Below are 23135 nucleotides of genomic sequence, written 5' to 3'. Positions count from 1 at the left end.
AAGGATGAGTCAACATATCATCAACATGATACACCGTAGTAACAGAATGAAGGATAAAAATCACATATGCATCTCAATAGGTGCATAGAAAGCATTTGACAAAATTCAGCACCCTTTTGTGATTAAAAACTCAAATTACCTCAACACAATAAAGTCCATATATGGAAAACCAACAGCTAACATCATACTCAGTGGTGAAAAGCTGAAAACTTTTCCTCTAATATCTGAAAGAAGACAGGGATTCTCAGTCTCATTACTAGTATTCAGCGTAGTACTAGATATCCTAGCCAGAGCAATTATGCAAGGAAAAGAAATAAAAGTCTTCTAAATCATAAAGGAAGTAGTAAAATTAGCTCTGTTTGCAGATGGCATGATCTTATATCTCTAAAGCCCTAACGACTGCACACACATTCATGCACAATAAAAACAAAAAAAAAACTGTTGGACCAAATGAATTCAGCAGAATTACAGTATACAAAATCAATACACAAAAATCAGCTGCATTTCTACACACAACAAAGTATCTGAAAAGGAAATTAGGAAAACCATTTCACTTACAAAGTTGTCAAAAAGGAATAAAATACTTAGGAATAAACTTAACCGAGGAAGAGAAAGACTAGTACAGTGAGAAGTATAAAACACTGATGATCTTACATTAACTGTTCTTATAAAAGCTAATACTAAAGCAGGAGTTAAATTTTGGAGGTGATGGGTATGTTTATGACATAGATTGTGGTCATGGTTCTATGGGTGTGTCTTTATCTCTAAATTTATCAAGTTGTATACAGTAATTATGTGCAGCTTGTATGTAAAAACTTTTTTTTTAATCACAAACAAGGTGAGGGCATATACATTTCTCTAGAACTTACTTTTTTTAAAAAAAAAGATTATTTATTTATTTATTTGACAGAGAGACAGCCAGCAAGAGAGGGAACACAAGCAGGGGGAGTGGGAGAGGAAGAAGCAGGCTCATAGCGGAAGAGCCTGATGTGGGGCTCGATCCCAGGACTCTGGGATCATGCCCTGAGCTGAAGGCAGACGCTTAATGACTGAGCCACCCAGGCGCCCCATAGAACTTTTTTTTTTTTTTTTTTTTTACTCAATAACGTGGAGTAGACATTCCCTCTGGGATAGTTGTCAACTCTAGGATGAAGTCAACTCATCTTAAAGCTGTCTATTTCCCTATTAGGGGACATTATATTTTATTTAACCTTCTCTGATTATTAAACATTTAGTTTTTTCTCCTTGTTGTTATTGTACAGATATCCTGTGTACTGTCCTTTGTAGCATAGATTCTCAAGTGGGATTGCTGGTCTGTTAGCTGTATTCCATTCATGATCCCAGTGTTCTGTGAGTGTACTTGTTTTTCTTCAGGCTAGCAACACTTGCTCCTAATTTTTGACAAGTTCTTGTGTCAGTATCCTACTCTAGCTTTAATATTTATTTCTTTGACAAGTAATTACTTACCTACCGTATTTTCATGTACTTAGTGCCTTTTGCATTTCTCGTGTGACTTTTCCTTGTGTGGTTTGAATAGCCTTTGACAGTTTTTTCTATTGGAGTTGTTTCCTTTACCAGTTTGGAGTACTATTTGTATATTAGGGATAACAGTCTTTATGCATTATATATTTTGCATGTATAAAAATATTATAATTTGACCTTATACTTTTTTATAAGCACATTGTTAACATTTTTATACAACCTAATAGGATTTTTTTTGTCATTGTATGTTTTCTCTTTCCTCAGAACGTCTCTTTTATCCACAATTATGCAAATATTTAACTATCTTTTGACACCTTTATTACGTTTAGAGATGTATTTATGAAGACAGTTGAACTAATGATTTCTATATATACAGTCATTTTTCCTTATTATATTTTGAATCACCTTCTTTTTGCCCCCCTCCTCTTATTTAAGTTATGCAGTTTTGCAGAGAATGTTAGTTCAAATCTTTGAGCGATTAATTCCTCCTTTCTTTGGACAGAGTACCATTTTTTGCCTTGTATCTGTGGCCATACTCTTTTTCAGCAGTGTTCTCAGATACATATTCCTTTAATCAAATCCCATCTTTCCTTTAGCAAGCAGCACAAATCATCCTCTTCTGCTTCGGTGATACTTTCCTAAAATATACAGGTTGACCAAATTAATGCTGATTAATGAAACCTGCAGGGGAGTCATGTGGTTGTGTAGAGAACTTTCTCCACGACAACGTTTGGCTCTATTTCGTAAATGTACATACGTGGGAGGCTGTAGACATAGCTGTCCAAGAACAAAGATTGGGCTGCCTGGGTTTGAATTTTGGCTCTAGCTCTTATTAGCCTTATAACCTCAGGCACATTACTTAGCTTCTCTAGTAATAACTTCTATTTTAGCCAATGGGCTTTAAATCGTGCTTACTGTGTGCCAGGCATTTTCTAAGTGCTTTACGTGGATTAACTCTTAATCTTCACAACCATTCTAAATTATCTTCATTTTACATGTGAAGAAGTGAGACTCTGGAAAGTTCAGTAATTTGGACAAGCTAGGAAGTGTTGGGCAAAGCATAATAAGTTTGTAATAAGTGCTTCTTTCCTCCTTCTTTTTCACTCTTGTCTTCCCCTGCCTTCCCTCTCCTGTCTTTTTTCTTCCCCTTTTACCATTTTCCCATCTTCTCCTCTCTCCGCATTTCCTCCCCTCCCCTTCACTAGTCTTCCCTTCTCCCCCTTTTTTCCTGCCATCTTTCCCCATTCTGCCCCATCCTCTTCTCATTTCCTCTTGCCGCCCACCCACTCCTCTACCTTTTTACTTCACTGTATTATTATCAGCGTTTGTGTACTTGGTGCTAACACATCATGTTTAGGCATATTTTCTAAATATATCAGCCTCCCTCTTGATTATTATATGCTATGGATCTTCAGCTCACTAATTAGTTTTTGAACTCTTATTTTGTCATTAGTGAGTGTCAGGTATAGTAAGAGTTAAATGTAAAAATCAAAAGAGTCCAAACTATTTATTGAGCATTTGGAACACCTTTTAGTACCAACCAATCAGTGCCAGTAGATTGAGGATACCAAGATGAGGTGTACTGGTCTGATTGATGCCAAGAGTGAACAGAAGTATGGTCAGTGGAGACAGAATTCTGTAGACCCTTGGGCACTTGCTATAAGCAATCAGTCCCCAAAGAGATGCGAAAATAATCTTCCTGTGTAAACTCTTTTTATCATAACATCATACCTCTATATCTGTGAAGTGTCATCCCCAGTAAGTACCTCTTCAGAACGCCCAAGTACCATGGCAACCGGTGCCTCAGAAATGTGGGATGGGCTTTTAATTGCTCTGTCCAAAAGCACATTTCAGGAAGTTTCAAACACTACTTTATTACATCACAAAAAGTTATAATTATTGTGGTCATCTCAGCCTGTATAGCAGGTGTATTTTTGGCATGAGCCTTCTTAGAAATAAGCATCCTTGTTCATTTTTTTTCTTGTTCATTTTTAAAGCACATATGTTATATTGGAGAAAATTATATTAAAAAGTTAATCGAAGTTATCTTTTACCAATATGTTTGTTTTCCTGTTAATATTTTACATGAAAATATAAGTAAATTTGTAGGATTGCTTTCCTTCATGATTCACAGTATGCGATAAAAGAGATCTAATTCTGTTTAAAATTATATATCCTAGGGGGACAGACACTAGTTGCCTGTTTGTATCAGTTTTTATTTTTCATTTGTATTTATTGTCAAAATCAGTATATTTGGAAATGGGCAAATTGATTCTAGATATCTGAGGGACTAAAATTTGTAGAGCCGTATAAATTCAGTTTTATGAGGAAGTTGGATGATTCATACTGCACAGAACCAGAGTCCTAAGTTTAAATGGCTGCTTTACATGGTGAAGTAGATTGGATACTCGGCCATACATACAAAATTCACTTGACTTCTTGGACCTCGGTTCCTCACAAAGGATAATGAGGATATTGGAGGAACGATTCCTTTTACCCCTTCCAACAATGCCTCATCCTTGCTGCCTGCTCTAAGTAATCCCATAGACTGGGTGGCTTGTAAACAAGTACTTATTACTCGTAGTTGAGGAGGCTGGGAAGTCCTAGATCAAGGTTCAGTGTATGATAAGATCTACTCCCTGCTTCATAGATGCCTGTCTTCTCACTGTGTCCTCATATAGTGAAAGGGACAGGAGAGCTGGGGTTTCTTTTACATGGGCTCTGATCCCAATCACGAGGACACCCTCCTGCCTCAGTCACCTCCAAAAGACCTCACCACCAAATAACATCATATTAGGAGTTAAGATTTCAACATACGCATTTTTGGAGTACACAAACATTCAGACCCTAGCAAGCAATAATAATATTCTGAGATCTGTATGAGGTTTGTTCTGTGGGTGGTTGAATGTTGTTTGAGGGAGATATTTTAAAGAAACTTCAAAAATACATGAATTTTTGCAACAGGAAAAACAATGAGGAAAGACCTAATAGTCTATTTTTAGTTCTCATGTGGATAGAGTAAAAAGTATTTACTTAAATAGGTATAAGATGAACTTAGAAGTAATGGCTATGTGGCCAGGGACGTTTTGAGGAGAAAAGTTTACAGGAAGATACTGAAACCAGGCAAGTGATTTAAAAACTTAGGTACTTCCCAATTCTGCATTATTCTGAAATAAACTGTTGTCTTTTGTACATGGTTGATATTCAGTGAATGTAACAATTTTATTAACAAACATTTCAGTAGGTTACCATCATTGGTTAACAAACCAATGATGAAATCTAAGCACTTTATACGGTACAGATCATTGTGGTAGAACTCCTTACCACTTGTCCTACGGACATACAGCTCAAAGAAGAGTTGATCTAACACAGATTAGTTAGATGAGGTTAGACCTAAGAAGTAATATTTCCAATTAAGTTAAAAACTTGAAAAAAATTGCATGAAAGAACAGAGTTAGTATTGGGTTTTTCATGTTCGTCTTTATTAATTTTATCCTGAGTGCACATATAAGGTGTTCCGAGTCTGGTTTCTTAATACCTCAGTCCCCACTGCTCTAGTTCTTACCCTTTGGCCCTGCAGTGACAGCCAGGTCCGTTGTCCTGTGCTTGTAGCTGCACCCTGCATAAGTGAAAGAAGAGGAAATACGATTTTTCCCCCTAAATTTAAGTGGGTTGTGGCAGCTTCTGCCCTCTTGCAGAAGTCTCTGTGGAAATTCTATGACCCTGAATCCTAACCCCAACCCATTGGTGTATCAGTAGAATCTCTCTAGGAGCCTGATAACCTCTGTGTCTTGGCTTTTATGACCTAGAGATGTCCCCAGGTTCTGGGGCTTCCACTCTTTTGACATAGAATAATCAGCGACTTAAAGCTCTAGTCTCCTTTTAACTAGGAATCTAGTCTTTTATGTAGCAACTTGGCCCTCTTAAGAAGACATATTGAAGTTTGGTTATTCTTTTGAATCAGAACAATTAACTAGATAAATGCCTGCAAATCTAATTCTCATGGGGTGTGAAAAGCAGAATATTTCTCGAGGATGAAGGTAAACAATCCCTTCTTTACATAATAATATTTTTCAGAGGCTCCGGAGGCTAACACTTTTTGTAGGAGCACTGAGAAATCCAAGGAAGTTTTATTTTTCCACACTTAGGTGTTTTAAGTGGGAAGAAATTCTACCAGGTCATGCAAGTGTTTTATGTAAAAGTAAAGGAGGGCTTATGTACATAGAGGAAGATAGACTTTCTGGAAAAGTTCTAAAAAAATATGAATGGTGGGGAAGAGAAATAAGAAAATCATGATGTAATTAGAAACATTGATTTTGGGGAGTTCTCTCCCTCTACCTGGTACCTGTGACTTGTGTAGTATTTAAAACCTGTCTAGAAACCTCCTGTTTCTAGAAGTGTGTTAACAGGGCATTTGGAAAATGTTTTTGAACTGACTCCTGCTCTGCAGAGAATGCCTAATCATCCTTCTCATCTATTCTGTTCAAATTTGTTGAAGTTCTGAACTTATGTGAGGGCACAATAATGTAAAGGTTTGTATATATGTAGAAAGTAATATAGAAAGATTATGTGTCTTGGTGTTAGGGTTTTTTAACTGGGAGGTTTTTATTTTTTTAAAAAGATTTTATTTATTTGAAAGAGAGTGAGACTGAATGAGAGAGAGAGAAAGAATGGGCAGGGGGGAGGGGCAGAGGGAGAGGGAGCAGTAGACTCCTCGCAGAGCAGGGAGCCTGATGTGGGGCTCCATCCCAGGACCCTGAGATCATGACCTGAGCTGAAGGCAGATGCTTAACCGACTGAGCCACCCAGGTGCCCCTGAACTGGGAGTTTTTTAAACCAAGAATTTTCTTTAATCTTTATTTTTTAAAGGGGGATAAACATTGACTGATAGTGTGACTAAGTTGATGAATTAGTTGAGTATGTGGAGTTACTCTTTTTTTTTTTAAAGATTTTATTTATTTGGCAGAGAGAGATCGCGCGCGTGCGCGGACAAGCAGACAGAGTAGCAGGCAGAGGGAGAGGGAGAAGCAGGCTCTCCGCTGAGCAAGGAGCCTGACACGAGGCTCAATCCCAGGACCCTGGGATCATGACCTGAGCCGAAGGCAGTCGCTTAACCAACTGAGCCACCCAGGTGCCCCATGTGGAGTTACTCTTAATCATACTATATAGAAAACAAGAGTATAAGACATCCTCTTGGCATAGTTTTAAAGGTTAACAAACAAGTAGTCTTAATAGTTGACTTACTTGGAATTCTTTGTTTCAGCTTTTTGCCTGAATTCATCAATGGAGACTTTGATTCTATTAGGCCTGAAGTTAAAGAATATTATGCCGCCAAGGTAAACTATAAACACTTTTATATTGAAGATCTCATATGATTGCCTTTCTTATGTTCTTTCTGGCTTCCTTGGCGTATGCGTGGGGATTTAGAAACTCTTTGTTTGATTATTTAAAAAAAAAATTATAGCAATTGTAATACACATTCAAATAGAGATTTAGAAAATGTAAGGGGAAACACAGTCTTAGTAATTCTGTCACCATCAGATTTTCATTAATGCTTAGTACTTTATGCATATATATTTTAAATGAGTTTATAGTTTATATCGGCTCATTTAATATACTATTACTGCCTACAGCCTCATTAGTGAATATATATTTTTCAAAATTCATTTTTAATTTCCTTTAATGAATACACTGTATTTACCAGTTCCCAATGGACTTTTTTTTAAGTTTTGTCTATTTTTTGCATTGTAAACTAATAAAAACAGCCCTGTAAATGAATGTTTATAAAAGTGCATAATTATGTGTCCCCAGAATTTGAGAACCACAGTTTTTTTCTTTAATTTTAGTTTTCTTGAAACTATTATTACTTTGTTCTGAATAAAACTACTCATTACAACTTGAAATTAATAATGACACACAGCTTATTAAGGTGTTCATTTTATCACTATCATGCAAACCTTCCAGTGATCCTTGCCACTACGAAGCACGTCCATATGATCTGAGAATGATAGGAGACACGTAGGAGTGTGTTACAGTAATTAATAATTTAAGCTTTCACTCGTTTTAGAAGACAATGCAGAGTTTTTAAAAATTATAGCCTCAGCAATTCATCTAGCCACAGCACCATCATCTGTGTTATTCTGAACTGGCGTTAGCAAATCACACACATTTGTAAAAGAAACAGCAGTTACTGAGATAAAAATTTAAATTCTTTATAAGGCATGGGGACGAGTGAGATAAATTCGGAAAGAAGAAAGAGGAAGCCTTTCATAGGAAGGGAAGAAAGAAGGAGAGAGGGAGGCAAGGAGGGAAAAGGAAAAAAGAAAGAAAAAAGGAAAGCATGATTCTAGATGGGAAACAAAGATACCAAGTTTGTAATGCATAGGCTGTTACGATTTGGAAATTCTGGGGCTGGCAGGGAAAGCAGTTCTGGGCATGTTCCTGCTGCCCACCAGCTGATCAGATTCTCCATCAGCAAATGAAGAGTGTTCCCAAGTCAGTGTTTGATATTCATGCTCAATTACTTTAACATTGGCATCTTTCTGTTCATTCCCCACAGTCTCACTTCTCATTAACTCCATACCTCAGCCTCTCTGGGAAGGAAAGCCCTCAGCCTTGCTTACAAGGCAGAGTTTTACAAATTCATAGATATTAATCATATTTGCGGAAGCAGAAGAAACAGCAGGAGAGGCAGGAACAAGCAGACTTAGAAACAAGTTGAAGATCTGGCCAGATGTGACTTTTCTCCCCCTCTCTTAAATGCTGCTGGCTTGCCAGAACTGGAAGTGTCAATCCGATAATTCCTATCCAGGATGGGGAAACAACAGGAAATAAGGGGAAGCCAGCTTCTGAATTTCTAAATGCAGTAAAATGAGGTCAAGGATAAAGGACAATTCTGAGTTAACTACTATTTGATGAATTTCTTTTATAACTTCTTCAATTTTTTTTAACCTCAAAGTCAATTTATATATATTGAGGTTCAGTTTTTAACTAAGATTAGCTCATCTAATAATTCCTACATTGCATAGTTATAAATTTATATACTACAATACACTTTTTTCAAGCATCGATGGGAACTCCTGGCTTTGAGCTTTTCTGATGTGTTTCCAGAGGGCACCAGTGATGTCTTTTACACAATTCATAGAAGCCATCATCTCCAATTTAAGCAGTCTTTAAGCTGGTCTTTTACAAATGAAAGAAGGTGATCTCTGCTTTCAAGTACACTTTTTTTTTTTCCTCCTGCCTCTTCCGGGTTTTCAGTGAAGCTGAAACTGAGGCTCTAGTGAAGAAAGTAAAGCAAAGAAGGAATTTAAAACGCTAAAGTTAAAATTGTAAAGTGGGTTTTGTAGCCAAAATTTATTCACACATTTTTTTCCCCAGTAGATATGTCTTTGACTTATAGGAAAAACCCAGGCTTGCATTATTATATAAAACCTTTTAATTTTTTTAATATAATTTTTTAATTTTTAAGATTTTACTTGGAGCGCGAGCATGAGTGGAGGGAGGGGCAGAAGGAGAAGAAAGGAACAAACAGACTCCCCACGGGGCTCAATCCCAGGACCCTAAGATCATGACCTGAGCTGAAGTCAGATGCTTAACTGACTGAGCCACCCAGGCAGTCCTGATTATATAAAACTTTAAATTGGTTTGCCTGCCTAATTTCTGCGAACACCAAAATATAAAGTATTTTATTTGTCAGCTTTTAAACAGAGTATTTTATATCCCAGATCTTGCCATATGCATTAGTTATCTGTTGTTGTGGAATAAATTATACTAAATTTTAGCACTTTGAAACCTCAGACAATTTGTATCTCATACACTTTCTCCAGGTAAGGAATATGGAAGTCGATTAACTAGGTGCTTCTGGCTCAAGGTTTCTCATGAGGTTATAATGTAGCTGGGTTTTTCAGTCATCTTGAGGCTCTACTGGGGCTACAGAATTCTAAGATTATTCATGTGGTTGCCGGTTGGTCTCACCGGCTTATTATTTGTCAGTGGTTAGTGATTGGAAGCATCAGTTCTATGCCAAGGGACTGCTCACAACATGGCAGCTTGCTGTCCAGAGAGGGCGGGGAGAAGGAATTGAGAAGAACATGCATGCAAGACAGCCAGCCCAAAACAGAAGTAGCTGTCTTTTTGTGACCTAATTTCAGCAGCGATATACCATCTGACCGTCTCTTCTGCCAGATGCTGCTAGTCACACAGACCAACCCTGGTACAGTGTGGGATCAGACTGCACAAGGTTGTCAGTTCTGGATGGCAGGAATCCTTGGTAGCCATCTTGGAGGCTGGCTGCCACACCATCTGACTGACTCTGTTCTGATAAAGCCTGAGTGTTAGGCAGTGAGAAAGATGTTTTAGGGATATCATAGTAGATTCTTGGTTTTTAATTAGTAATATGTAAGAAGGAAGACAAAAGCATAGCTATTAGTGTTCTCTCTTTGATTATCCGTGTGCATGACCTGCTTCAAAGCAAAGTTACATACCAACAAACCGATCACTAGTTTTTATATTCATAGGCCTTAATTATTTATTCCTTTGGATTTTGGACATGTAGGGAAGATTTAAGTCCACCACTTAATTCCATATGGTCCATAGGATTGCATATGGTATGCCCTTCTTAATTTACTCCATAATGCTTTCCTTTACAGATAGAGCTGTAAAATCTTTGTGTTTCTCCGTTTACCTCGGTGTCTCAGTTCTTCCCTGTGTGGCTCATCATATTAGCTCAGAATGAGGAATGTCTCTTACAGATTTTCCCCTTGATATTTTTGTTTGTTTATTTATGTATTATTCTCTGAGTCAGTCAGTGTTCCTTGATTCAAGGCTAGATTCACATATTTCAGCCTTCTTAATTACCCAGTCAGTCATTTATTTTAGTTTCCTGAGAACTTTTGAAGTAACTGTTGTATCATGTAACTGCTGATATGCTTTGGCTGACATGTGGTCTCTGTGGTCTTGACGGGATATAGGAAGGGAGGGGTTTCAAACATGCTTCCTTTATATTTAGGAGATTAATGAACTAGTTGCTGTATTTTAAATACTTTAAAAAGCCACAAAATAATAAGGTTTTTCCAGAAATGTAGGTATGTAGGATAGATGAAAATATGTGATAAATATAATGATAAGATGTACAATAATTTAAACTATAATAAAAAATTATTATATAGCCCAGTTTCCTGATGAAAAAGCCAAGCCCCATAAAGTTTAAATAACTCAAAAGAACATGGTAGAGTTGGTCAGAAACAGCTCTTGGGTCAATATCTGTGTCTTCTATAAGAAGAATCTTGTTAAAACTGGGACTCAACTGCCACATCGTATCTTTGGCCTGTTGGGCAAGTTGCTTGCACTACGTATTTAGCATCCCTGGGAATGCATGCTCATGTCATCATCAACAAGATAACAGTCAGTGTGTTAACCATACTCTGTACCCTCACATTTCCATCATGCCATATCCTTCCACCCTCAATTCTGGGGTGGCAGTAGTTGGGCCAGACCAAGAATGGCCAAACTAATAAGTTATTAAATTAGACAAAAGCTGTTTATAGGACATAGGATTGAGCCAAGATAGAACATTGAAGAACCAGGGTGATTTAGTGATAGAAAATTAGCAAGGGCATAGGTAGCCTGTAAGTATATGAATGTCTTCCTTTGTGCTACAAAAGAGTATTTTGGCATTCCAGAAAGTGTTACTATGAACAGAAGGCCTTGTGCAGTTGGTGTGGTGAAAATGACTCTAGTTGTACGTCAGGAATAGGACTCTAGACCTAAGTTCTGATTTTATCTTCTCTGTTAATCCTTCCAAGTCCTGAAATAACACAACATGGTATCACAATGGTGGTCAAAAAATACTAGAACATGGTATGGGCCAAAGACCGTGATAGAACTGCAGTTACAAAAGCAAGACTTGATTGAAAACATACAATGACCCCTGGTGTGAATGATGAATGAGACTAGCAGAAAGGTTGGGTTGATGCTAAACCACCAATTTTCTGTTACAGACATAACAAGATCATTCTAGGCTACCAGGTAGTTCTATACTGTAAATTCATGAGTAGAGATAGAGATCCAGGCATTTTATTGTCTCCTTGTCTTTCATTATATCTTTTTCAGAATTGGGAAAGATAAGATTTTTTTTAAAAGCAAATACGTGAATTATTGAAGAATATCCTATATTAAATCAGTGTTTTCCGTGAGGATTTCCTCGTTGTCCTCTAACACTGGTTTGGCTGTACCCAAATATCTGAAGACTACTCTTGAAAGAAAAGGGTAGTATGTCTAAACGTTTTTAACCTGTGCTCCTTTTCATAACTATAAGATATTATAAATATTATATACAGTAAAAAGTTGCTCATCATTTTACATCTCATCTTAATAATGACTGTTACCTCTATAAATGTTTCTGTTACATTTTTGGAGACTGAGGTTTTGGGTTCAAATATCATTTTCCAGTCAGAATAATGGGAAATTGGCTTCTGGCTGACATTTGAATAGAATGTCTGATTTTTCATCAATGGACTACAAATGTTAAGTAAGAAACGCTTGTGTATTAATTCCAGTTTAAAGATGAGAACACTGATTCTCAAATAGTGGGGATGGCAAGTAGAGCTAGGTATCATACTCAGGCAGAGACATCAAATACCACTGAGTCTTGGCTATTAGTACATTGTAGTTTGTGGAGTTTTACAAATAGTTAAGTCCTGTTTTCCTGAGCTAACTGTACGAATTATTTCTTATTATTTCTTAAGTTGCTAGCTTACGCATATGGAAGTCTTACTAAGGCTTGTGAAATTAAATCAGCCCTGGCTTTCTCATATGCTTGTAATGATGATCATACAATATTACACACGTAGAAGTACTCTAAAAGTGCTAGAGAACTATTTTAATACAAAGTAGTAGTATTTTGTTTTGCTTTCTAAAATTGTTTACATAAGAGCTTTTTGTAAAAAATAACTATTCTCAGTAATACCGCTTTTAAAAAGATTTCAATCCATTTATTTCCATAAGTGTACAGTTTATGGACCTAGATTTAATAAATCAGAATAAAAATTACTGAAAACATCCTTTTGAGTTTGATAATGCCTCAGGTTCAGTTCTATTTAAATTTCACAGAATCTCTGCAGATGTTTTTCATCTCCAGTTAAAAACATCTTTATTGATCTACCGAATGTCGTGAATCTTATTATTTCCTCCTCCTAGCTGTGTCTCTTTCCCACTTCTGCCCGGCCACATGCCAATAACTTTTAGATGTGGTCCAATTAATTTAGAGAAAATGGCAAACTGGGCTATTAGAAATTGTAAAATGTTAGCCAGTTTGACTATTCTACCAGACAGAGGAAACTCTGTGAATGTATAAAGCTCAACTCCATTGATTGGTGTATTTCTTTAAAAAATAAAACAAAAACCTGAGTATAGTAAATTCTTAGGCTTGCGCAGTAAGACTAATTAACATATGTTGCGGTACAAAGCCTCTGTTGAGGGAATTACAGACAGGCAGTTTCCATTGACAACAGAGTGGCAGTTCTTCACCTTATATCCCTACAACAGGGTTAGCTCATCCTTATTAGCATCTCACCAGGGGAATAATGAAAGGGGGGGAGGGTAAGTGGAAGGATCTCTCCACTATACCTTAATTCTTATGCTTGCCTCAGTCCTTTCAAATTGACTTTAAGTTGTGTACGTTTTTCAAAGCCTATTTTGTTTGAGTTTAACATATTTGAGGCATTTAAAAAGGGGAAGTCCATGCCCTTTACATCTGTGAGAACTCCTGAATGCCTCACAAATGACCTCAGCCTGATTGCCTGACTCTCCTCATCCTACTCTGCGTTCTCGAGGGCCTCTGTGATTCCATCTCCCTCCGCTCATTCTTGTGGCTCATGGGACACCCCTGCTCACCACTCCTTCCCTTGCTTGGCTCCCCACCTATATCTGTTGGGACTCCCTCCCTTCTACTTTTCTTGCTGAGCTTGACACACATAATTTTTTCGTAATTTTCTCCCTTGATCTCGGTTAATTCATGATCGTCTACAGCCTGAGGTCTCTGGTCACCCATCCTGGTATCCCTAGTAGGTGGTAGCTTCTCATTCATGAAGTGGTGGGATATCGGTGAGGTTTGGTGGGGTGGAGTCCGGAGCCGATGACCAAGAAAGAATTCTTGAGACGTCTTTGGTGCAAAATGGAGGCTTATGAAAGCACAGGGACAGGAACCGTGGGCAGAAAGAGCTGCACTGAGGTCATGAGGAGTGGCCCATTATATTACCCTCAAATTGGGAGAGGGTTAGGGATAGCCTAAGTCTCTAAGGAATTTTGGAAGCAAGGTTCCCAGGACCTTGAGGGGGCTAGCTGTTGTTGGGAAAACGTCATTTATTACCATCTAATAAAACCTGAGTCATGAGACCCTGCAGATGTATATCGGTGGGCCGTATGCTTGGGGGATGATTGCCGACACGTATCTGGGGGGGGGGGGTAGACATAAAGGAAGTTTCCAAAGGAATTGTTATATGTTAAAGTAGACTTAAAGGATCCTGGTTGGTGGGGGGGAGGGCCGGGCTGGGATTGCCTTTTGCCCTTAGCAAAGTATTAACATTGAGGCAGGTGAGTCCCTGACCGTTTCAAGGACTTGTCAGCGGGCTGTAGGTAGTAAGGAAATTTAACAATTTTTCTTCTGCCTTTGTTTCCCACATCGTCATCCCAGTGTGCATGCAGCAGGTATGTAATCCTGCTACTGTAATCAACAGCAAACCACTGGTGCCACAGGATACTTGATTAAAAAAAAAAAATTTTCTGTGACCAGATGGATTTGTGAAATTTGACATTCCATGTACCCCTTTTGGAAATTCACCATGGGCAATATCATTTTAAGGAAGGCTGCCAAAAATCTAATTTTGCTCGCCTTGGTATTTCTCAGTGAGTTTGACCACAGAACACTTACCCTTTACCTACCAACACCTGATGCACGTTTGTTTCCAGCTAGGCTAAAATGTGTTTGGATGATTATAATCTTGGTTCACTGTTTCAGGTTTCTTCTACTTTTTAAAGTTGGTAGGAAAAACTAATCACCATAACCTTGAAAATAACAGTATTAGCCAGCAATGATTTTAAAGTGCTTCCAATATACCAAATATTTCATATGTACTTTCAATTAAAAATTCATTTATCCTTGCAACAAACTTCGTTAGGTCAGACCTGTTATCCACACTTTATGGATAATGGAAAGCACAAAGAGCTTGCAGAACTTGCCCAAGCTTACACAGCTGGGAAATGGTTAAGTGGAATCTAAACAAGCATTCTGGCCCCAGAGCCCACGTTTTGTTCCTAACCACTATGCCATAATCCCCTAGTGGACAGGAGGGGGTTTTCTCAGAGCAAAGTGAGGATCAGGTTGGCATACTGAGGAGTTTCTGTGGCCTTCTTTTCTCTGTGTGCTATTTAATTTCCCTTTCCTACTTCTGCCTAGTTCTAAGTAATTGGGCAACAGTACCCACCTAGGCTACCTTCAGTGCTGGCTGCCTGCCCGCCCCCCTCCTCATTTTCCCCTTTTCAGGAGACTTGTCAGGGAGCCCTGGTAGAGGCTCATTCTCTCCATAGTGTATTTAGAGTGGTTGTGAAGGAACAGGAGCCGATCTGGGGGTCTGGATGTGTACAGGATCGTTACAACACAGAAGCTCGTTCGAACATCGTAATTGAGGAAGAATCTCTTTAGCTCTTTGTTCGGGGTTTCCACGACCATCCCCAAGCCCGTGCTTCACTAGAAGGACTAACTCACAGGACTTGGCATATAGTCGTACTCATGGCTGTGATTTTTTTGTTTAATTGAAGTATAGTTGACAGAAATATAGTTATATTCGTTCCAGGTGTACCACATAGTGATTTGACAGTTCCATCATCATGCAGTGCTCACCGTAAGTGTAGTTACCATCTGTCACCATACAAAGTTACTGTAGTATTTGACTATATTCTCTGTGCTGTACTTTTCATTTCCATGATTTATTTATTTCGTAACTGGATAAGTTTGTACCTCTAATCCCCTTCACCTACTTTGCTCACCCTCCCCCTGTCTCCTCTGGCAACCACCAGTTTATTCTCTGTATTTATGACTCTTTCTCCGTTTTTGTTCATTTGTTTTATAGATTCTGTATATAAGTGGATAATCACATGATTATTTGTCTTTCTCTTGTTTATTTCCCTTAGTGCGATATCCTTTCTGTCCATCCATATTGTTGTGAATGGCAGGATTTTTATGGCTGAGTAACATTCTATTGTGTATTTATACCACGTCTTCTTCATTCATTCCTGTATCCATGAACACTTAGGTTACTTCCATACCTCGGCTATTGTGAATAATGCTGCAGTTAATGTAGGGGTGCATATCTCTTTTCAAATTAGTGTTTTTGTTTTCTTTGGGTAAATATCTGGAATGGAATTACTGGGTTACATGGTGGTTCCTTTTTTTAATTCTTTGAGGAATTTCTATTCTGTTTTCTACAGAGGCTGCCCCAATTTACATTCCCATCAGTAGTGCCCGGAGGGTTCCTTTCCTCTATATCCTCACCAGTGCTTGTTTTTTCTTGTCTTTTTGATACTAATCATGGCTGTGATTTATTACAGCAAAAGGATACAAAGTAGAATCAGCAAAGGGAAAAGGCACAAGGGGACAAAGTCTGGAGAAAACCAGTCACTAGTACCAAGAGTTCTTTCCCATTGGAGTCCTACAGGATGCGCTTAAACAAATTGTGACAATAAGCGTGAGGTATTGTCACCAGGGAAGCTCAGTGCCCAAAATACTACTGGGGGCATCCATATGTGGGGCACCCACACCCTTTGCATAGTGTGTATCAAAATTCCAGACGCCCAGGAAGAAAACAAGCAGGTGCTCAGCATAAACCACATTGAATAAACAGTTTAGGCACAGTAAGCTACTGTTAGCTTTTAAGGAAACTATTTACCATTCAAGTTCTCAGTTGTGAGCCAAGGACCAACCTTGTAGGCAAAGCTTTTTTAGGATAACAGTCTGAAAGCTGCTATGTTAGCACTTTTGGTCACTCTCTTCCAAAAGAACCCTGGCTCTGCTTTTAGGAAAAAAGCCATCATTTAAGACCCCATGTTGTTCCAAAAAGACTTTGACTTCCATTAATGGAAGTGGTGACTTTCTTGTTTGGAAAGCTATAGTTTTCATTCAATGCTATGTTGAAAGGAAAGGTTATCTTATAACACCCAGGGCAGTGAAGATGGCACTTGATGAGACTGTCTCTTTACGTTTGGGATTGAATGGAGAATTGCAACAAGGTTAAATTGAGTTTATTCTTTTCTTTTATGCATGATCTAGAAAACCAGGAGGAGAATACTAAATTATATCATATATATCAACCTGTTACTTCAGGTTTTTAGGAGTTTAATCAAGTGACATTCTTTTTTTTTTTTTTAAGATTTTATTTATTTATTTGACAGAGATAGAGACAGCCAGCGAGAGAGGGAACACAAGCAAGGGGAGTGGGAGAGGAAGAAGCAGGCTCACAGTGGAGGAGCCTGATGTGGGGCTCGATCCCATAGCACCGAGATCACACCCTGAGCCGAAGGCAGACGCTTAACCGCTGTGCCACCCAGGCGCCCCAATCATGTGACATTCTTGACGAAGGAATCATTACTTGTAGGCTGTCATTTGATGATAAAAAAAAAAAATCTTTTTAGTTGAAAAGTGAACTGTTTTTAGGAGGTTGGTAAATAAAATGGAAGGAACAATTTACCATCGTCTGCTTTATATAATAAAGAGGAAAGTAGGAAATGGTTATTTTGTGATTACATTTCTACAGAGTAAAAGACCATTTTCATACCTATATCAAGGAACATAGATCATTTAGATTCTAATTGGCTTTATCTAACTAAACTTGAGAACCAGTTTGGGCTAATTTTAGATCTGTATCTTTGATTATCCGGCGTATATGTCATTTTGCCCTGTACCTGCTATACTCTTAATTTGGCAGGTAGTTTCTTATTAGAGTTCTGGTTAGTTCAATTTAATGAACAATTATGAAAACTCATTATTAATACTTTAACATATTCAATTTTAGATGACTCTTGAATATGTCTCCCCAAAATATTTTTAAGTGTATATCCTGCTTACATCAATAAGAAAGGCAACTTTAGCAATAAATAGGAAAAGGACCTAGAAATAATAGCAGTAAATAGAAAAAGGAAAACAAAACATGTGAGAGCCAGAATTTTAAGACTCAATAAAACTCATATCATTGCTTAAAAAAAATGAAAACAAAAAAACTCTTATCATTGCTTATTTACAAAAAAATCTATGTCAGTATTCTAATATGATGGGATAGTAAATTATTTCATTTTCAGAGCCATCTTGAAAGATAATCTTTGATAGCTTCTTGCCTCCTTTCCTACACCCTGTCGATTGACACCTATTTCCCCTTCCAGAAATGTCCATTTCTTTCATACTATTCTTCAGCCCCTCAGTCCTCAATCTGAGGAACCACTTCCCATTTTATTCCTGCTTCACACTCCAGAATTATCTTAACTTTCTCTTCCTTGCTCTCCAATGAAGTCCTCTTTCTCTTAATGAAAGTGATTTCTCTTTTCTTATTAAGAAGCAAGTATAGCAATTAAATTAATTCACAGTAAGAAATTCATGATGAATTATCTTTCCTACTATTATATTTTAAGAAACTCTTTACCCTCCTCTACTACTAGTGGGAATATATATTTTTACGTCCTTCCTAGAAAGCACCCTAGCAGCATATATCAAAATCATAAACAGTTTTCTTATTATTTTCCCAGTAATTTCATTTCCTCTAAATCTAAGTAATTTCATTTTCTCTAATTCTAAGAAAAATAAACCGAAAGAAACACTTATACATCTAGATATTGAGCATAGGGGTAAGTTTAATAGGAGAATTGTCATGAATATAATGATAAATACTGTGATAATATTGTAAGTTAGGAAAGCAGGAAAAAAAGGAGAGCAAGATAGCTAAGCATTCAGTGCCTGTTTGCAGAAGTCTGAGGTCTCTGTGCCTTGGGCTACTATGGAAAAACATGGGGTCAGGCAGGAGTCATGTTTGCAAAGAGCTAAAGGATTTTCAGGAACTTAAAACCGGAAAAAACCAACTAAATCAAGGTTCAGAATAAATTATAAAGGCATTTTTCTGCTTAAAGCTGCCAAAATACCCAAAGTTTAATTAAGCAGGGTTGAGTACAAAGCGTAGTTGGTTAAGAATATGGAGTTCAGATCACAAAGAATGGCCTCAACAGTTGTGTGACCTTGGGCAAGTTATTTAATCTCTCCAAACTTCAGTCAGCATATCTTAAATGTGATCATGACATTTACCTTGTTAAGGGTATTGTGGGGATTCAAGAACATAACTCTATAGTAAAGTGACTAAGATCTTCTATAACAAAATGTGTACTCAAATACTAGTTCTAAATGTTATTAATTTAATGAGGAAGGCAGTTAATTATCAGCAGATCACAATGTTAAGATGCTAATTTTAACATAATGCAAAAATTCTCTGATTTTTCAAAGAATTAGGTTATATTTTGTTAGGAAAAATCGTAGGTCATTGAAGAGCATCTTAGATTTTATAGCTACCTACATATTGCATTTAATTATGCGAGGTGAGAGGCTGTATGCAAGCCACTCCAAATAAATATTCAGAATTGGTGTGCGTGGTACCTAGGAGGAAATAACACTTCTGAATTCTTAACCTTATAAACTCGAACCATAAAGTTACAGTGGAAGTCTCAGAGCCCTATAAAATCTCTTCAGGGTAATTTGCACAAGTCCTTTCTTGTCCTGGGTAGATGGATGGGCACCAGATGACTTCACCTAAAATGAATAAGCTAATAGCAGATTTGGAAATGCTTTCACCAGACTTAACTCCTTGCCTCTTGTTTTAATGAGGCCAAGTCTCTCTGTGGATATAGTGTATGAAATAACAATTGATATGTTGTTATAATTTTTTTTTTCAAAAGGTCTGTTTTCTTTCCCATTAAAGAGTTTTAGAGGAGTCAACATAGTATAACCTGATAGGTTTTATGTGTGCTAAATGTAAAAACTCATTAACTTATATTCGTTAAATTATTGGCAAACAGTAAATTAAGTAATCGAGAATGATAGTCTGATGACTTTTGCATTGGTCTTTTGCAATTAGGTTGATTATTGACACTCATTGCCTTGTAATAATTTCTTTTAGTTGTCAGTAAATTCAAACATAGCTTGGTAAGCATCTGCACAAAGTTCTTTGGAGAATATTAACAATATGTTGCTTACTCTAGTAATCTTTGATGTGAGGTGGTCTGACAGTAGCATCTGATGTTTCTAGAGATTGTTCAGGTGCTGAGGTGAGCATTGCTCACATGTGCATTATCGCATGGAACCTCAGTGTCCATTTTAGTTGGCGTATTAGTTCCGTTACAGATGAGGAAAATGAGGTGCAGAGAGATTTTTTTTTTTAAGGGTTGAATCTTTTCCCTTATGTTAAATTTCTCACACATGGGTAGGGTTTAGTTGTAATCACAAAACTAACTGTGGGCCTGGAACCGGGATCAGTTGGTAAACTCCAGCCCATCAGCCGAGTCTGGCCCGCTGTCTGTTTTTGTACCACTGGCAAGCTAGAAAGTGTTTTTACATTTTTAAATGGTTGGGAAAAAAATCTAAAGAATAATGTTTTATGGCATGTGAAAATTATCTGACATTCAAATTTCGATTTTATTGGAACACAGATATTCCTAGTTATTTCTGTATTATCTGTAGATGCCTTCATGATACAAAGGCAGTGTGAATAGTTGGGACAGAGGCCGTGTGGCCTGCACAGCCTGAAAGAGTTCCTGTCTGCTCCTTTGCAGAAAATTTTGCTGATCCCTGGTCTAAACTGATAATTGATCTCAGGCCTTTATAAGAGACCTGATTGATTACTGAGTGCTTCCTACTTGCCATGCACTGTGTCGGGTTCTTGTACTCGGGATGCAGTAGTGAACAAAGGACACAGCGGGCACCTTCATGAGGCTTACAGCTTGAAGCTCATAGTTTGCTTAATACTTCGATAATAATTAGGTAGATCTAGTAAGTTTACATAATAATAAAATTATTTGGTCATTTGAATAAAATATTTTAATACTCATAAAGTAGGCTATTAATAGTTTATAAAATAATGAAATTGGTTAATGTAATAATACAATTATTTGGTTAATCTAAGCATTTAGTGTAACCCTTACTGTTTAAACTTTTTTTCTTTTTTAACAGTATAAGCATACCACACTGAACATAAACCTATCTTTTGTTTTGTTTTGTTTTTGCTTAGGGAAGAGGAGGGGTAAGGGCAGAGGCAGATGGAGAGAGGGAATCTCAAGCAGGCTCCCCACCTAGAGCAGAGCCCAACATGGGGCTCGATCTCACGACCATGAGATCATGACCCTGATTTCATGACCAAAATCAAGAGTCAGACACTTAACCGACTGAGCCACCTAGGCATCCCTAAACCTGTCTGTTTTAGATGATTTGTGATTTTACTGAGATTAGGATCATGCATTACACATATTACGTACGTTTTTGTGTTTGCCATAACTACAGATGTTGGCAGAAACTAGAGAAACTGAAGTGAGCTCTTGTCGTCCTAGGGCATATTCTGAAAACTGTTTATTGCTAAATTTTTATTAGGTCCCTGATGTCAGTTTGACTCCTTGTCATTGGTCTTAAGAAATAAATTACAGCTCATTCCAGGATATTCTGAATTATTTATGTAGTACCTCATGGTGCTTCATTTGTTAGCCTCTGTGTACATTGGTAGTCCTCGTTCCCTCATTGGATGTTACTTTGTTAACATTGTTGGATTTTACTTTGCTTAATTGCATATGAAGCACTATTATTTGTCACCACTCTAAGAATCTGTATTAATCATGCCCTAAAACAAAAGTGTTACATGATTTTCTTGTGGCAGCAGTAGCATAATACCTTTGAAAAAATAATGACAATGCTGCTTTTCTGTGTTAGACTCGTTGTCTACGGCTTATCCCCGTGTATGTTTTAGAGAAGCATACCATTAGTAGCATGAGGGGAGAGATGGCTTTAATCCGTCCATCATCTTTCTTTTTTTTTTTTTTTAAAGATTTTATTTATTTATTCAACAGAGATAGAGACAGCCAGCGAGAGAGGGAACACAAGCAGGGGGAGTGGGAGAGGAAGAAGCAGGCTTATAGCGGAGGAGCCTGATGTGGGGCTCGATCCCATAACGCCGGGATCATGCCCTGAGCTGAAGGCAGACGCTTAACCGCTGTGCCACCCAGGCGCCCCCATCCATCATCTTTCTGTCCATCAAACTTCTCTCGAGTGCTTGATACGCCCCGGTATTGTCCTAGCAACTGCAGTGCGGATGTTAGGTTCCCGTTACTCAGGGAGCATTGAGTCTTCCCTTCCCGACCGGAGATCATGCATTCTCAAAGCAGTGGACAAGGATTTTGCTAGATGACAATTTTTGCCTGTGTATTTGGGTATGAGATTTGTTCCACTTCAGTTCATTTGCTCCGTGAGCGCACTCCCTCACACGTACAGTTCTACTTCTCTTGAGTAAGTTTGCTTCTTTTTTGTCTTCAGTGCCCTCTGATAACTTATCATGTTGACAATAGGATTAATTTACCTTATTTGTAGCTTTTCTGCATCTTCCTGCACCTTTTATATCTGCTTTTAAATTTTTATTTCCTGGGCCTTAGGGTACCTGTCATTTTAATAAGAACTCATGATATTTCCTTGATACCGTGAATTATTTCAGTTCCTTAATACATATTTTCTATTATACAGTTCTCAACAGTGCACTTTTTGATGTTCATTATACCTCTATGGAGGAAAAGCTAATGTAATCAGTCAGGAGTTTTCCGAGTAAGTCTCTCATTGCAGTGTGTTGCAGTTGCCTCTACTTTAGAGTGTAGCTTAGCCCCAAAACCAAAATGGGATTTCAAATGCCCACACTATCCCTACTACCCAACAAAAAGAAAGGAGCAATTTAGGGATCTATAGAAGACTGACTTTCTTTCAAGCACTTACTGGGTAGTGGTGAAGTATGGCTATGAGTTTCTTAGTATGGAAAGAGGAAGAAAAGGAGCCTCCCCTTATCTGGCTATCTTTCTCACACTCAGACACACACGTATTTATATTTTACATGTATACTAATTGTGATATTCATGTTTTTATTTACCGCTGGGCCGTTAGTATTTGGTAGATTCCTACTTCCTCTGTACACAGTACAGTTGAATAAAGCAATATACATCTAGTAAGCCCCTAAAAAGTACTTGACTGGGCTTCTGGAAATTTATTTATAAATAAATTTTTGTGTGTCTTTTCCTGGTTTTGAATCATGGAATGAGAAATACCTGATGAGGAAGTCTTTCATCCATTCAACACACTGGAACAGAATTTTTAAACTAGTTTGAACTTATTTTTCCTTTTATGTTTGGTTATGGTTTGGAGGGCATGGGGTGGGCATTTTGGTTCCTCATCCTCAGAAGACTCCTTTTAGGTTAGGACAAAATTAAAATAGCTTTGATATTTACACAGACTAAAATTTGTGACATCAATCCAAATCTTTTCCTTTTGAATTCTAGTATAAAACAAAATTAATAAAATACAATATTAAAAAATAATAATCCAG

General features: G+C 37.6%; 1 protein-coding gene across 2 annotated transcripts in view; it reads left to right on the top strand.

Moving 5' to 3' along the window:
• The window catches only part of TPK1 (thiamin pyrophosphokinase 1), a 318384-nt gene that overhangs the window by 140305 nt on the left and 154944 nt on the right, over window positions 1-23135 (top strand). For both annotated transcript variants that reach the window (XM_026479095.4, XM_026479094.4), the window contains exon 5: window positions 6746-6818. In XM_026479095.4, coding sequence (XP_026334880.1) covers window positions 6746-6818 — 73 coding nt within the window. The remainder of the gene's footprint in view (window positions 1-6745; window positions 6819-23135) is intronic.

This window comes from Ursus arctos, unplaced genomic scaffold (genome assembly GCF_023065955.2).
Source record: "Ursus arctos isolate Adak ecotype North America unplaced genomic scaffold, UrsArc2.0 scaffold_3, whole genome shotgun sequence".
Lineage (NCBI taxonomy): Eukaryota > Metazoa > Chordata > Mammalia > Carnivora > Ursidae > Ursus > Ursus arctos.
This window is presented reverse-complemented; position numbering and strand designations above follow the sequence as displayed.